This window comes from Eurytemora carolleeae, unplaced genomic scaffold (genome assembly GCF_000591075.1).
Source record: "Eurytemora carolleeae unplaced genomic scaffold, Eaff_2.0 scaffold54, whole genome shotgun sequence".
NCBI lineage: Eukaryota > Metazoa > Arthropoda > Copepoda > Calanoida > Temoridae > Eurytemora > Eurytemora carolleeae.
Genome location: NW_019396185.1, coordinates 301292 through 318224, shown reverse-complemented (window position 1 = coordinate 318224; position 16933 = coordinate 301292). Strand labels below are relative to the sequence as shown.

Genomic DNA, 16933 nt, shown 5'->3' with positions numbered 1-16933 from the left:
ACTTTTTAAACATGCTCAACAAAAACGATCAAACAAAATTATCAAACATTATATTTTTTAATTGGCTCATGATAAATTTTCTGTTGTGTTTTATTTTAAGCTGAACCATCATACATTATTATTTTGTATTTTGTGTTTGAAAATAAATACTATAACTATAACTATATTATCTCTGAAGGTTGAACAATTAATTATAATTTGCTAGACCCAACCAAGAGCTACCTGATGCCTGAAAACGGTAGCCATGCCAAAGTCTGATATTTTAAGAGTATCATGATCATCTAGGAGAAGGTTTTCAGGCTTTATATCTCTATGGCTGACTCCTTTCTTGTGCAGGTACTCAATACCACAGATAAGGGAGTTGAAATATCGTTGAGCCACATGCTCAGGCATACCAGAGTCAGGCTCAATTCTGAGCCACACAGTTATTCAAATCTTTATTTTAGTGACATTGGACGATGAAAGAGTTTTGATTGGAAAATGCTTTAGATTTAAATTGTAAATATTTTCTACCACAGGAAGAAAAGATACATACCCTCCATAGAAAACTATTTTTCTATTTCAGTCTTCTATCGCAAAATAAATATTAAAAACAATAATTATATTTTAAATGTACCCGCCCCCCCCCCTCTCTCCCAGTTTTATTGTAAATATAAAACCCTAGGGGGGAGAATGGAGTGGATGTGAAAGGAAGGAGTGGAATGGGGAAGGGGTCTGTCCTTTACCTCCTCTGCCTCTGGATGAGAGTCTAGATCTATTTCCTTCATAGCACATGCTTCACCATTCTCCTTGTTTACCAGGAGTTTAACCTCACCAAACATACCCTCGCCGAGAACCTAGAGAATAATCATTTATTTAATTCGAAAAGAAAACCTTTACTTTTTTCATATCATTTTAAATTTGACTTAATAGATCAATAGTCTCTATATATAAATATGTGTATAATTTATTCTTAAACATCACACAATCATTAATTATATAATGGTTACTCATATTTACTCACGCCGTTTACCCGCATTTGGTCTATTTTACTAGGGAAACTAAATTTTTCCTTTAATCGGCCCACTCAACTTAAAAATCTCAAAACCAAGCTAAGAACATTCCCGTGGTTCTCCCGAGGGATTCCTGAGTTATAATCGGACAAACAAACATGCCAACAGAGATTACAACTTTATATATATATATAGATATGCCATTAAGAGGCACGTTTCTTTTCCCATTTATAAAGTTTCTTGGATACAATTTCAACAAAAATTGGAGAACATTTCAAAACCGGTTTTAGGAAAGATATTTGTATCAAAAAAAAAATCTTTAGCCTTAAATCAAACAATTTTCGCAATTAGAAAAGGAACAAATGGAAAAATCAGCCTCGCCTGACAATCTTTGTTTTTTAAAATCGTTAATTACTGTATGAGTTCTTTTTGTTTGGTTTTTAATGTATAATTTTTGCCTGGTGCAGAAAATTTCGCTGAAGTAATTTCTTAAATTAAAAATCTTTTCCCCATTAAAAAAATTGCATGAAATAGCGGACAAAATATTTTTGGAGTTTTTAATTAGTCTTTTCCTCAAATCGAATCAAAATAGACTTTCGGGACATCTGAAAGTCAAGGAAAAAGGTAATCTTCGGCCATGATATAAAACAGTACCTGTATAAGGTCCCAGCCCTCGATGAATTCTCGCACCATTTTATGTCAATTCTTCATCTGAAATAAGGTTTAAACTAGAGTTTACAATTTACATGCATATAACAGGGTTTAAAAATATTAGCTAAACTTTTATTAAATAAATACCCAAATTAAATTTTAACAAAACATACAAAACAAACAAACCATACGATCACAATATCCCAAAAATGTTGTGAATATGCAAATGAGCTTATCCAAATGCGAAAATAAATATTAACATCTGCTATATTAATACAAACAGACTATACAAGACAAAGGAAAAAATTTAGCTTGTTTTGCTAAGAAAGGTCAGACTGTTGGCAAAGGGAAAAAATTTAAATAATTGAAAATCTATGTCCTGGAATCAAGGGGGCACAATTTAAAAAAAAAGTTATTTATTGATTGATCGGCTGAGTTACATAACCGCCTTCGCTATCTCCAGCTGGCTGAGCATATTTTCAATGACCAGCGGCAACTCGCGGTCCTGTTTCAGGGCTAGACCACGGTGTCGGTTACTTCCTACATTACCGTACCTAATACAATAAAAAGTAAGATTTTAAAAAATAGAATTTTCAAATCATTAAATATACCAAAATTATAAATGTTTTATTAAATATGGAGCACATCTACACTGTATTCATGGTTAAGAACTCTTAAATACTGGATTGCAGATTTAAATTTTCTCATTAATTCCCGCATTTCCTCTTTCTGTGGAAGACAATACTAGATTCCTACAATGTATATTTTTACTTTATTGATTATTGCTTTTAGTATCGAGGGTGAACTCCTTGGCTGTTGCAAAGATTAAGAATGAACAAACATGGTGCAAAAAAAAGAACTAAAGCATATCTAGGGGGGGACAATGCGGGAGTACCAGATATGTTAATACGAGCCAAGCACATCCACAACATCCTCCAGCGTTGGCAATTCATTACAACATCACTAAAAAATCCAGGTAGCTGCTGCTTCTCGCCTCACTTTTGATTGCAGGGTACACTTTCGCCATCAGGATGAATGGCTAGAGGGCGTCTGGTATGTAACTGCCTTAATTGATTTCCCTCAGAGTAGGGGGAATGAGATTAGGGACCCAGATTGAATCGGCAGGGAAATCAGCACCTGACTGAGACCCTTCCCGGAGTCGGTCTGGGGATCCCACATTGGGGGTCTTCCACGATCTTTTTCATTTATTTATTTATTTATATCTAACATCATAAAGTACAACCCCCAAAAGTTCCTAAAATAATTGAAGAGGGAAAAGTTTTAGTTTTAACATTTTATAAGAATATTTAGTAGCAAATCAAATCATTTTTAAATACAGAGAATGTAGTTATTTACTTGACGGGAGCAAAAACCATAACATAAGCAGTTCTTATATCCAAGATTTAAAACTTAAAGGAACGCAGAACAAAACTAGAGAAAATACAGATTAGGCAAATTTTCTCTAGTCATTAAAACAAGGGCTAGAAATGCATTGAATGTATCCTTTTTGCAAAAGAAAATTATCAACTATCTGAAAAATCAAATAATTTCTAACCTTGCAGATATCTGTTTACTAGTCCAGAAAGCAACTTTAGCATGCTCTTTTCTTTTCGGCTGAAAAAAAAATATTCTTATTAACCGTTTTATTCAATTTTCATAAATTATTTTGATAGAATAAAATGAGACTAGCAAAGTGGTTCAACCATGATTCAATTAAACCTTTTCCAAAATTAAAATTTTCTAAACCCTGTGTTTCTGCAACCTGATGGAATAAACCTCTGACATTTAAAAGTATTGATCTAAGAATTGTTAAGGTCTGTAATTAGATTTTGCATAAAAATAAAAAAACTATCCACAATTTCTCTTATTATAAAGTTTTCGAGAACTTACTTGCATTTCACCTAACAAATGCATTTAGTTTTTTATCATAATTCTTTTTAGTTTTAATTGAAATTTATTTTGAAAAAATAGGGGAGAAAATAGTTAAGTTATGAGGTCTGTAAATAAAATAGAAGAATAACAGCAATCTATCTTACCAATTGTATTCAAAGAAACTTCACAATAATTTTCTTATCTTTATATCTTTGCAACCTGTTGTTGATGTTGATTAAATCTGCTAGAAAAAACTGTTTCTAACATCAAAGGTTTAGACCATCAGCTTGCAAAGATATAGGTATTATAAAATTAGGGTTTGTCGAAAATGTTCATTTCCGTTTTATGTGGGATTATAAATCCGACAAATTTAATAAAGCTAAAATGCACAAAAAATGTCAATTTATTTCCCTTAAAGAATTTAAAATGATTGAATTATGTTAAAAAGAGAAACAGAAAATGAACGTATCAACAAAGATGATCTTTCATTTATAAAAATTCGAGGATTTAATTCGATTTAACATCAAATTAAATAAAGTTGTATTTAACAAATTTTTTAAATTTTTAATATTTGAATTACCTGCGGGCATTTTGGATTGGCAGCTAACTGACCGGAAGTAAGAATAAGTCCGTAGAGTGCGCGCATGCTTGACGGCGCCATCTTAACAGCCTGGGAGTAGAACTGTTTAGCTATCTCTAGCTGCTCAAACCTTAAATAATGCCGCTTTAGTTTTTAAATTTCAGGGGGAAATCACAATAATTTTTAAATTTCAGGGGGAATCACAATAAATTTTCGGTATTCAGGTAATTAATAATGACAAGTTGTCTGCAATAGTTTTTGTTTTATCTTTTTTGCATTTTTGGCAATTTAAGTCCAAAATTAAGGTAAAATCTTCTTACCCTCCGATAGTATATCTGATATCCCCATTACGAGTATGGTAAATATTAGATTCTTACCCTCCGATGGTGTATCTAATATCCCCATTACGAGTATGGTAAAGATGATTGTGAGGATTGTGCAGAAGAAGTTCTTCACAACAGAACGAAGCTTTGTGGTAATCTTGCTCCTTTAAAAGTAATTCAAATAATTTTTCAACAACAAATAACTATTAAATGAATAAAAGATAAACCATCATTCCGTGGAAATCAAGTCCGAGTCCCCTTAATAAATAACCGCCAAAGGACGGAAATTAATGTAACAGTTGATTAATGACATAAGCCATAAATCAACATGCCAAGGACTATAGGCCAATGACAAAACATTTAGAAAGTGTATTTTCACTAAATTTTATTGGAAAAAATCAAATACAGGGTGTCCCACGAAACATGACAGTTGGTGAATAGTTTTTAATGTCGTATTCCATACACTATATTAGCTATTAAAGGCTTTATGCAGTTTATTTCTATTAGAAAATCTTTTGCTCAAATATATTTTACTTTGAAAAGAATTTTACTATAAAATGACTCCTATATAATATTTTTATTATTGTCTTTGGTGTTATAACAGCTTAATAAATTATGGAAGAAGACATTCTAAAAGATTTACCAACTGTCATGTTTCGTGGGACACNTTTTAAGTAATAAATCTTTCCTTTAATATGAGAAGCAAAAAATAAAAATGATGACAAATAAACTCAAAGAACTCAATAAATCAATTAGAAAAATTAATTATGTTTGAAAATATTTACAACTAAAATACGACAAAGTGTATAAAACTGACCGAAATATAAAGATCCATGAGTTCCTGCCAGGCCTCCTGGTCTGACATGAAGATCTTCAAATACTTTGTCAGCTCTGTGATTGCCTTGCTGTTGTCTCCCTGGGCTCGATAGATCGCTACCTTCCTCTTCCTTGCAGAACTATTCGACTCGTCACCCTAAAAAACAATAACAATACAAACGTTAATTACATTTTTCATAAAGATCCGACCAATCAGGGAATAGTTTGGTTTTCAAATCAAATCAGAGTTTTAGGGAAGTCCATACTCAAGATCCAAGATGACTATACTAAATTGAATCTTAAGTTTGGGTTTAAGTTGGAATTTTTGACTTAGAGAAATAGAGCATTTTCTTTTTGCAATTACATCGGACAACCGAAATTGTCCCAGCCTACCAATCTTCAGACATCAACCAAACAGAGTTAAAAAATATCTTAATCATTAATAAGGGAATCATTAAAGTTTTGTTATAACCAACTAGATTTCTAAACTATCTAATAACAGTTTAGCCAGCCTACTTAATTCAACTTATATCCCGTTTTTAAATAAATAAATTAATAAATAAATGATCAACTGTCATTTCCTAGAAATTAAGGCCGAGCCCCCCTCAGAACTTACCGACAAAAGACGGAAATTAGTGTAACAGTTGATAATAACACAAGTGATAATAATAATAACACGTGATTGACAGCTGCAAGATCTTCGGCTTGACTTAAGGAGTTAGGCCCAATGAAAATAAAACCGACCTTGGTTGGTTTTAGTGGAGAATAAGACTCAATAATTCGTCTTGTTCTCATAAAAACTGGGAATGCGCCAATTCCTACTATGAAAATCCGCCAAATAGAATATTAAACCGGTTTTTTGAATTCAACTCTGTGGAAAATAAGATGCAGCTTTAATCCGAAAGCTCATGCCGTAAATAAGGTCCAACGACAGCTTAGACCCGAGCCGTATTTCCCCGAATTTTTTAAATAGCGGGCTCTGGTGTGATTCAACATGTCGAGGGCTTTGGAATCAAGCTTTCCTTTGTTCAAATGTTTCCAAATTCTAGATATTTGATCACGTAAGAGAAAGAAATCAATGAACGAAAAATCAATTATAGTTTGTATAGAGAAACTAAAACACTAATGATAAATATAAACACTTGGAATGGAACAATTGTGAGTAGTACATTCATTAGTACAGGGTTACCCACAGGAGATGACAATTCAGAAACGACTGTTCGGAATTTATACGGTCGGTTTCCTTATATTCAAGATTCACTACATCTCTAAACTTCTTTCTTTTGTAGTCAAATCATTAAAAAAAAACCATTGAAGGACTACATTTAAGACAGAAGACTTAATTTAGGCTTGGGATAGTCATATTTAAAGAGTTTCAAGTCGTCTTTACAATCTCCTTCTTTGTGAGTAACCCTGTATATCTACAAAAACTCTTTTAACTGCTAAACACTTTGGTTGTGAGTTGTTATATATATAAGAAATATCAAGAGTTTCTTTCTAAAAATGATGGAAAGTAAAAATTTACTTTTAAAGGTTGACTTGCTTTAGAGGTACACAGCGCAAGTAAGTTCGAGTTCAGACTGTACAAAGCGTACAGTCGCTTTTTAGAGAAATTCACACGGGTTTCGATATGTTTAAACAGAAAGATCTCTCTACTCGATGAACAGCCAATAATTCAAGGGTATCATTGTGAATTGGGAATTACCCACTTTGCATGGAGGGTCAGTTTAAATTACGCTTACAGTTCCTTTAATTGCTCTTACAAGATCATCATAGTACAAATTATTCTTATTAAAGGATCAATTGATCAGTTAAATTATTAGTTAATGAATTAAAGAGAATGTAATTTGTTTCATTAGTAATTACTCAATGCAGGCTGCAGAGCAATGAACTACTTGTAGGAAAACAAATTTGAAAATATTTTAGAATTAGTGTATTTTGTAGAGTTTATATACCTCAATGATGGTGTTCAGAATCTCTAAAGCCTCAGTCCACTCCTCCCGCATTTCATGCTGCATAGCAAATAACCTGAACGAAACAATAAGTTTAAACTTTGAATAAAGTTTAAAATATTTTTTGAGAAGTTTTCCAAGGTGACCCGCTCCACCCCATCATATTTCTGATGGTTTTCAATCCATTCATTGAATTTCAACAGAGTAAGAATGATTGTGGATTTAATCTGAATGGAGAGAAAATTATCACTCTGCCCTATGCTTTTATATAAAATATTTGTTGTTAAGATTTTCTTCTTTTCTCCCTTTCTTCAAACTATTTATTTGTCCTGTGAAACCCCAATTTTCGTGTGATTTGTAAATCCTCACTATTCGTGAAATGGTTTAACAATGCTCATTGCTCACCTTCTAACTCTAAGACTGTCAACTCCGAATTTGTCGAGAAGACGGACTAGGGTTTGATCAACAATATCAGGTCTGTAGTTATCCATAGCAGCAACACAAACCTTAGAGAAAATTTACATGTTTATTAAAGGGGCTGTTATCGTAATTTCTAATGACTATCCATGCAAAGATGGCAATGCCCGATTCTCAATGGTACCCTCAAAATATTTTTTTGATCAATATTTCCCAATGCTGGCATGCAGTAGAAATCATACGTCACTTTAGTAAGAAACCACGATGGAAAACATCAGTTTTTAAAATTATAAACAATGGTACCTAATTCATGAAAAGACAAAGCTTTTAAGGGTCACTTGAAATCACGCTTACAGTCCCTTTCATACATCTTTATATGATCTAACCGTTAGATTATGCAAGTTTAACGAACTTTAACCCCTGAACTTGACTTTTAAGAGAAGCCTAACCTGAGCCCTGACCTAACCCAACCCGACATATCCCGACCCAAACTGACCTGGCCTAACCCTGACCCCACCCCGACCTGACCTGATTTACCTGTTCTAAAACCATCCACTGTTCATCTCCAATACTATCAATGTTATCCCTAACACCGTTCTCCCAATGCTCAATAATCTCATCACTTCTCCTAGCAATAAAAGTGCTGTTTCAAAATCAACCAAAAAAATCTTAAAAGTAAGTTTTAAAATATATTATTTGACTTTTGAATCGCTAAAGAAATAGTAATAAAATTCCGGTAAACATCCGGTTTCTTAGTTTTTAGAAAATTCAGATGAAATTAAAAGTTACAGTAGTATCAAGAGATGGGAAATAAAGTATTCATTACCTCCAGTGTAATTGTTTTAGAAAAACTAGTATATTTCCACAAGAAAATGCAAATAATGTTTTATAAATACCTGCTATTCTCTTCTCTGTATTAAATAATGTTTCATAAATACCTGCTATTCTCTTCTCTGTATTTCTTAAGTTCCTCCCTCCTTTCATCTAAACTTAGCTGAATAGTCCGCATAGTAATTCTGAAATAATGTCAGAAAATATATTTTAATATCATCAAATATTTTTGATAACATTTCTTAATAAATTTATTATTAGATCAAACGTCCGCAATTGGGCTACCAGGAATTCTTCAGCTAGGAAAATGTCGCATGAAGTCAGCTGATAACAAAGTCAGCTGATCAAGTAGCCAGCTGATCACGAATTTAACTGATCATTGCCTTCCTGCACAAAATAATGTAAAATTTCAAGAATACATATAACTTAAAATCTATCATCTGGTGCAGACATATTATCATCTTCTCCTATCTTGTTTTCACAGATCTCGTCTAGATCACACTTGTCCAGTCTAGTCTTGAACAGCTTAATAAACTTCTCCAAGGAGCAGCAGGTCTCAGAACAGCCAGGTATACGCTCTAACAACAAAGTAATGATATTAAGGTTTAGTAAGTCTTCCCCCTAGGTCTTTGCAGATAACGTAAATCAATCAATCAGAGTTTAGGGATGTCCTACAACCCATATATCAAACTCCAGATGAAATTAATAAATCAAGAATGAGCTATTGTCTTACAGCTTGTTTTTAGACAAATTGATTAATTAACACATATCTGCGGCTAAAAATTCTAAAAAACATAATTGCTATTTTATCAAGTTATAATTAGAAATCCAAAAAGAAAAAAAGTTTTTTGTTACCTATTTTTTCATTCACGTAAACACAGACTGAGAACCATCCATTACACTGCCGGAGTACTAACGAAATATTAGAGGCAAAAGCTCCAATTCTACTGGTTCTCCATTTTCTGATACAAGCAAGTGATTTTTATATATATATCAGATATATAAATTTTTCCAGGCAGATCAATTAATCTTTTTGTTATTTTTTTATTGCTATTTTTGATATTTTATCACCATCAAGTAATTTTCATAATATACATTTGATTTATCAATTATTTAAAAAGACAAAAACTAAATGTTTCATCAAACAAAACAAAAAATACTAAAAATTTGTTTAAAAGATTAAAGATGTTTTATAACTGTCTCTAGTATGGAATATAAGGGAGAAGGAATCGACCCAGCCCGCCCTACCCTATGAATAAACATGCTTTTCAGACGATACTCCATTTGAAAAATAGATTTTAAAGGTTTTTTAAAAGTGGTTTTTAACTGTCTGTACCATATTAAATAAAACCGATTTTTACAATATAAAAAATACGTTTGTGTTACAAAAACTTTTGCATCAAAATTTTTTTTTCGTTTGACGTTAAACAGCCTATTTTTTCCCCTGTTTAATGTACAGAATAACCTATTCTGAATACATGTACGCTGTATTTGCAATTCAGGCAAATATTTCTTATTCAAATGAAGTACCATCTGCAAAAGCATGTATATTGTATAATCATAGGGTAGGGCGGGCCGGTTCTATACCTTCTCCCTTTTATTCCAATGCATACTCCTTGTCTGACAGTATAGTAACCAGGGGTGTATTTTTTTAAGAAAGGATAAGTGGGAAATAATTGTTTTTGATTTGAAATATGAAAATCTGAACATCAAAAGGCAAGTTTTTTAATTAATTTTATACTTAACCCAAAACATTCATTAATTCAAAAAATTCATTAATATTTTACCAACCCAGCGAAACATAAAGAACTTTGTACACCCATACAAGAAACCAAGGAAAACTAATAATAAAATAACATTACTGTATCCCTGTTTTTTAAAGTATTAAAGTTTAAACTTGTTAGATGCTGAGTATCCTGGTGAGTTCCAAGGAACGCCAGGAATTTTAACAGTGTTCCAGAGTGTGTAAAGTAGAATATACCTCGTTCCTCAGGAACACCTAATAACTTAAGTGTTTTATCAACTTGAGGGTAACCAAGTGTTTTATCAACTTGAGGGTAACCCTACATTGATAGAGAAGGATGTCCATTTCACAACAGTCAAATTAAAAGCTTTGTGTGATAAAGAATGAATTTTATTTTCATTTGTGGTACCACTGCATAAAGTGACTTGCGCTGCTTCAGAAACGATGAATGAAGTACAAGAATTAAAGCCAGTAAAAAGCGTCTTCCACATTATTGATCAGAGTCTAAAACTTAAGACTGGCGCTAAATTCAAGTTATAGCTTAAAAGTTCTGAAAAATAATGATTTAAGACTTAAATATTAATCCTTCTACATTAAAAAACTAAACTTAATAAGTTTCATTAAAAAAGCTTTAACCGATACTGCCTTCAGTTTAAATATATATTTTATATCAAATTTATAAAACAATACGTATCGATCCTAAGAAAATATAGACATTTTTTAGAAACGTTTCCATCTCTATAATTCATCCCTAACACCACAGTATTAAGAGGGATTGTCTGAAGAGTCCTTTAGGAAATTACATAAATAATTTATTAACACTTGTAATATGGAAGTGTGTATATGATCGCATAGTTTACATAGTTAAAAAAGGTATTAATATTTTTTCAAAAAAGGGGTTTTTAAGAGGGGGGGGGGGCACAATGTTGCCAAGGGGGGAAAAAAGAATTTTTTTAACGCTGACGCGCGCAAAATGTGCTCCCCCAAAAAACAAATGCTCTCGTACGCCCCTGAACAATGTATTTGTTTATTTCTGATTATGGTTAAAGATTTATTAACTTAAAGAATCTAAATCGTCCAATTAAATAATTTGTATGCATTGAATTGTAGCAAATTTTAATGTGGCTAATTCCGGGTTTAAATTCAGGTTTAGATTAAGTCAGAAGTGGCATTTAAGCTGAAACTTAATATTTAAGTCGTAACTTTTCATTCTTTAGTTTTAGACTCCGGTTAAGGTTTTAAGGATATCGTTGTGAATTGTACGTATAATTACCACGACTGTCCATTTAAATGAAATAATGAATTTGACCTTGAATAATATACCTAGTGTGGAATTCTGAAAGTTGTTTAGAACATCTTTGAGTAGAACACAGGCTGGCGAAGATGAAATTTCGTTTCCTAAAATTAATCTTTCTTTCTTTCAAAACTTTCTACAAAACACTTTTTTGCCATATCAATACAATCGGGGGAACTGATTGATTTTCACATTCTTTAATTTCTTATCCTTCCATTGGATATTTCAAACAAACAACTCAGATCATAAAGTATGTTAAAGATGCAAGAGGGGGGGGGGGGAGGGGGGGGCAATCTTTATCATAACAATCCAGCACATGAAAGTCAATATAATGGATTTTCATTAACATTGTATCCAAAATATCATACTTTGTGACCTATGGTTACCGAGTTATGGCCTCCTAAAGTTCCGGCCTCGAGGCAATTTTCGGCTGACCTCGCAATCGCATGCATATGTTCAGAAATTTGAAATCCTCTAATTTTCTAAAACTTTAATGTATTTAATGATTATGCAAATTTTCATTTTATTGAATTTAATTGTTAATGGAGCTAGGAGCCCTTTAACAATAATTTTAGTATATTTTTCGAAAATATTCTACCACCGTGGTCTTACTTATCGGAGTATATATTATGGGTTAGTTTTCTATAGGTTTATCCTACCTGGTCCATCTATCCAGTAATATTCTAAATCTTCTCTGTACTCCATTATTTCTAGAGCCTTAAAAGTTCCTCCCTCCTTTCATCTAAACTTAGCTGAANGTTTTCCTACCTGGTCCATCTATCCAGTAATATTCTAAATCTTCTCTGTACTCCATTATTTCTAGAGCCTTAAATAATTACTTTTTTTAATGAGAAATTTCCTAAAAATCTTCAAAAATTATTAAAATGTCATAAAAGCAAATTGTAAAAGTAAAAATGAGGGAAGGGGTGTGACGGGGAATTTCCTAGGGGACCCCCCTAATAATAAGGTATATTAACTCCTTGGGTTATGTTTACCTTATCAGAGAAGAGTGTACACCAAGGACTAAGTTTTCTAGGTTTCCAAGCCTGGTCAAAGTTACAACTCACGTAGATCTAAAGAAAAAAAATAAGTTAATAAAGGGATAGTTCACCTTTTTTCAAAATGTGTTGAAAAATTCGGTCAAAATCCTGTTTTGGCCAGAAATATTATTAATTAAAACTAAAAATATTAAAATTTTGATATTATAGTTTCTTGCCTTGTCTAGGTCCGATATTGTTAAAGTTTGTTCCAACCCAAGTAGAGCAGTCAGATTTTTCCTTAATTATTATTATTATTAATGACTTATTATATGCATTTAATTCTCTACGACTTCACTGTTGCACTCTTCAATTTATATGTCTTGCAGGATCTAAGTATCCTTAAGTCCAAATTTCTAATTTAAGAAATGTACGTATTTTACAGAACCACTCCTGAACATGACTAGATTCTGAGAACAAATCTAACCTGATCTCCTGAACATGACTAGATTCTGAGAACAAATCTAACCTGATCTCCTGAACATGACTACTCTAAGCTAACCTGATCTCCTGAACATGACTAGATTCTGAGAACTAATCTAACCTGATCTCCAGAACATGACTAGATTCTGAGAACAAATCTAACCTGATCTACTGAACATGACTAGACTCTAATCTAACCTGATCTCCAGAACATGACTAGATTCTGAGAACAAATCTAACCTGATCTCCTGAACATGACTAGACTCTAAGCTAACCTGATCTCCAGAACATGACTAGATTCTGAGAACTAAGCTAACCTGATCTCCAGAACATGACTAGATTCTGAGAACTAATCTAACCTGATCTCCTGAACATGACTAGATTCTGAGAACTAATCTAACCTGATCTCCTGAACATGACTAGACTCTAAGCTAACCTGATCTCCAGAACATGACTAGACTAAGAGAACTAAGCTAACCTGATCTCCTGAATATGACTAGATTCTGAGAACAAATCGAACTCGATCCTGGAACTATTGTTCTTTTTAACCTCCTTCAACCATTTTTTACACAATTTGTAGAACCTTTTTATAATTAGTTCATGCATACATGCTAATTCTTCAAGTTAATTTTAAGTGACCCTTATATACAAAGTGGCATGTTCAATCTACAATGCTACCCTTAAATTCTTCTCCTGATCAAGACAATATATTAGATTTATGATTTTCTCTTTAAAAATTGATTTTATCCAACTAAGGGTTATCACAAACAAACTTGTAGAAAAAATGGAGAAAATTGTCTGAATTAAGCAATTTAAAAAATGCAGATATCTTGCACATTAATTAATCAGATAAAGGTTTAAAGAGTATTGTTGTAAATTAAATAGAGGGAAAACTAAGTGTGCAGTCACTTTAAATATTTTTTTTATTGTGCATGAAATTATCCCTGAGAAGAGGATCATGTGGTTGAATGGGATCTTCAAACTTCACCTTATGAGCAATCATTCGTGAAAATAAACCTGAACATATGAAAAATTTCTTAATAAAATTGAAGGGNCGATACTTTTAAAAAAAGTTGTTAACGTTTTGAGACAATGAAACAAAAACTGCATCAATCCCAAATTCAGCGAAAAAAATTTCTAAAAAATTCTAAAACACTTCTGACATAACATAAGGAAATAATTTTAGATGAGAGAAAAATTATGCTACCTACAGCAAAACTTCTTCCAGACAATTCAGCTCTTTGAGTTCCTGTAGCTCTAACAAAATTGATCAAACTAAACTATTTTCTCAAAAAGGAAATTTTAAAACTGGAATGTCAAATCGATCAATTAAATCAAATTAAATAAGAGTTTTAGGGACGTCCTACGACAACATTAACAATCTTGAATTAAACAATAAACATGCTCAATATTAAAGGAACTGTTAAAGGGTAACGTCTAGTTACCTTTCATGCAAAAATGGCAAAGCCTAATTAACACCGGTACCCCTAAAAGCGTTGTCTGATCAAGTATAAATTAGATAATTACTGTTTATGATTTTGAAAACAGATTATTTTCAATTATGGTTTCTCTAAAAAGTGGCTTTTAAAATTAGGAAAANATACTTTGCTTGTCTGTTTGTTCAACATTATTGATCAGACAAAGAATCCAAAGGCATTGCCATGGTTTGTATGGAGAATCACTTTATGGCATATGGCATTAAACTTTTAATTTTTTTCGTTCCTAAATAGAAAATGTTGAGGTTGATATTCCGCGAGTAGATTAGGGAATCTGGAAACCATTCTCTCCCCCATATAGATCAACTCATCCTCACCCTATACACACAAATATTGAGACCCAGGGTATACTCATACTTACTCCCACACAACTATACTCATCCTTACTCCCACAATTAGCCAGCGCTTGGTTGTAAATTACGATTTTGGCTAAGCAAACCCATTCAACTTAGAATCTCAAAATCAACCTGAGAACATTCCAGTGGTTTTCCCGAGTTCCCCAATCAAAATTTGAGGCCAGTCTGTCAATAGGTTAATGATTTATGATCGGACATACAAACAAACAGAGATTACAACTAAAAAGCTGAATTTAAGTCCTATTTTTATCTTACCGGCAAATTTCTGAGTTTTCTTAAATGAGAGGTAACATTTTTTTTTGTTAAGTATAATGATGTGGTCGGAGTCCTTTTTAAGTTATTTTACTAGTATATTTTGAAACAAAAACGCAAAATTACGAGTTTGGTATAAAAAAAAATTATGATTGAAAATGGACAAAGAACATATAATGTATTTTTAAAAGTTAACACCTCGACATGAAGATCTTTGGACTGATCAAGGTTCAGTTGTTCAGGTTTCCAGCTCAGAAGATTATCTAGGTCCTCCTACAACCACAGGGAGAAGTTTATTCAAAACCACTTTTACGGCATAGTAAAGGGAGTTCCCGTTCAGCGGTGTATAAAATTTTTAAGAATTAGCCCCCCCCCCCTCTTACCTGCCAGGGTGGGGAGGGGGGGCGGGAATGAAAAATTTGACATCATTACAATTTTGTTATCCATCTCCAAACTTTTTTCCCAAAAATTAGTTGTTTTCCCATTAACATTATTTTCCCCATATTATATTCGTATATTAAAAGTTTCTATTCTATTCGCATACCCTCTTATCGTCAATGACTTATTATATGCATTTTAATTTTTCTACGACTTCACTGTTGCACTCTTCAATTTATATGTCTTGCAGGATCTAAGTATCCTTAAGTCCAAATTTCTAATTTAAGAAATGTACGTATTTAACCCCGATACAGATCTATCAAAAGAAAATGTAAACACATTTTGTATTTATTTCACAAATCTAAAAAAAATGTAAACGAAATTGTCGATTACACGTAAACTATTTTGTACAATTTAAAAAGATAATAAATATTTAGATCTCAAAAAAAAATTATTTTCCCCAATTTAGCGAATAAACCACCAACTTAAAAACTTAATTGATTTGAAACAAGATTTTAAAATAACATATAAATCAGTTATTAAATCTTGTTAAGTTGAATAACGAATTCTGTAAATTTTCTAAGGACATTTTTTATAAAAAGGAAAAAATGTATTCCTAAACATAACCAAAAAGCTTCGTTAAAAAAAATCATCATAACAGAATTTTAATAATTTTATTTGCATGAAGTTTAACGTTTTCATCATTAAAAGGACTTAAAACATAATTGGATACTTCACATGAAATCCCATATTCTGATTTAAAATCAATGTTTCTCAAAAAAATTGCTTGCTAGAATAAATCAAAGTTTTAATCCTAACATGACGGAAAATGTTGATATTTTCAAGCCAAGAAAAATTGGGTTAATCTTCCGGGCAAAAATAATTTTCAAAAAAAGGGAGAATGATTTTTTATTAAAATTTACACCCTGTAATTAGGTCTACACAGGAGAGGGAGGAAAGAGAGACACCCAAGCAATGCAACCCAAGTCAATGAATTAATATCATCAATGGTTTACTTCTTCCATGCCTTGCACATCAATGAGTTCGAGCTGTTCAATATCCTATCACGGATTTCTACAACATCCTAAATTATTTTTTAAATAAGATTTTTACTTAAAAATTGATATAAAAACTTGTACTATGAACGTACAATATATGTAGATATAATAATAAATTCAAGATTCTGAAACTTTCTGTAGAAATTTATTATTAGTTTCATTTTAAGCACAAATAGTGAGAATAATTCCATTTTGTCTAAAATATTCAAAATTATAACATTTAAATTAAACAAAATGTTTCTGCCTACGCACGCCTAAACACAGATTAAAATTTTCTTATCAACATATAAACCATGGTAAAGTTACATCGTCTACTTAACTTCCGACCTACTTATTTTCCGGCCTACTGAAATATCGGACCTACGACAGCTGTTTTATTTTCTATTTTTTAGGGTTAGGTTAGGTTAGGTTAGGTTAAGACAATTTCTGGGCCGAGTGCTGCGACTAGGACAGGCTAAAAG

At 32.1% G+C, this 16933-nt stretch overlaps 3 protein-coding genes across 5 annotated transcripts in view; all 3 read right to left on the bottom strand.

The window, feature by feature from the left end:
• The window catches only part of LOC111697548 (serine/threonine-protein kinase grp-like), a 13841-nt gene extending 13397 nt beyond the window's left edge, over positions 1-444 (bottom strand). The window contains 1 exon segment of the mRNA XM_023467579.1: positions 223-444. Coding sequence (XP_023323347.1) covers positions 223-393 — 171 coding nt within the window. The 5' untranslated portion in view covers positions 394-444.
• A 1319-nt stretch (positions 445-1763) lies between these two features.
• Positions 1764-8682, bottom strand: LOC111697544 (ER membrane protein complex subunit 2). The gene is made up of 9 exons (XM_023467576.1): positions 8542-8682; positions 8141-8231; positions 7592-7692; positions 7190-7262; positions 5236-5391; positions 4473-4582; positions 4096-4225; positions 3199-3257; positions 1764-2197 (listed from the first exon to the last, which is right to left on the bottom strand). Exons 1-9 carry the CDS (start codon positions 8610-8612, stop codon positions 2080-2082), a joined length of 909 nt encoding a protein of 302 aa, XP_023323344.1. The 5' UTR covers positions 8613-8682; the 3' UTR covers positions 1764-2079.
• LOC111697543 (multiple inositol polyphosphate phosphatase 1) overlaps positions 8621-16933 on the bottom strand; it is a 9959-nt gene continuing 1646 nt past the window's right edge. Inside the window, exons 5-17 of one of the 3 annotated variants that reach the window (XM_023467574.1) lie at positions 16442-16498; positions 15235-15309; positions 14655-14746; positions 14140-14189; positions 13877-13949; positions 13411-13515; positions 12689-12749; positions 12468-12545; positions 12241-12298; positions 11502-11576; positions 10304-10433; positions 9290-9396; positions 8621-9012 (exon numbers count right to left, since the gene is read on the bottom strand). In XM_023467574.1, coding sequence (XP_023323342.1) covers positions 8861-9012; positions 9290-9396; positions 10304-10433; positions 11502-11576; positions 12241-12298; positions 12468-12545; positions 12689-12749; positions 13411-13515; positions 13877-13949; positions 14140-14189; positions 14655-14746; positions 15235-15309; positions 16442-16498 — 1113 coding nt within the window. In that variant the 3' untranslated portion in view covers positions 8621-8860. Of the gene's footprint in view, positions 9013-9289; positions 9397-10303; positions 10441-11501; positions 11577-12131; positions 12190-12240; positions 12299-12467; positions 12546-12688; positions 12750-13410; positions 13516-13876; positions 13950-14139; positions 14190-14654; positions 14747-15234; positions 15310-16441; positions 16499-16933 lie in introns of those variants that run through there. The other 2 variants (XM_023467573.1, XM_023467575.1) reach the window with 2 other exon arrangements.

Excerpts from the sequence above, each read along its gene's own strand:
- LOC111697544 (XM_023467576.1), bottom strand. The coding sequence starts at position 8,612 with ATGCGGACTATTCAGCTAAGTTTAGATGAAAGGAGGGAGGAACTTAAG. Across the intron at positions 4,583-5,235 it reads TCATGGATCTTTATATTTCG|GAGCAAGATTACCACAAAGC; the intron begins GTCAGTTTTATA and ends TTACTTTTAAAG. Across the intron at positions 4,226-4,472 it reads ATTAGATACACCATCGGAGG|GTTTGAGCAGCTAGAGATAG; the intron begins GTAAGAATCTAA and ends GCATTATTTAAG.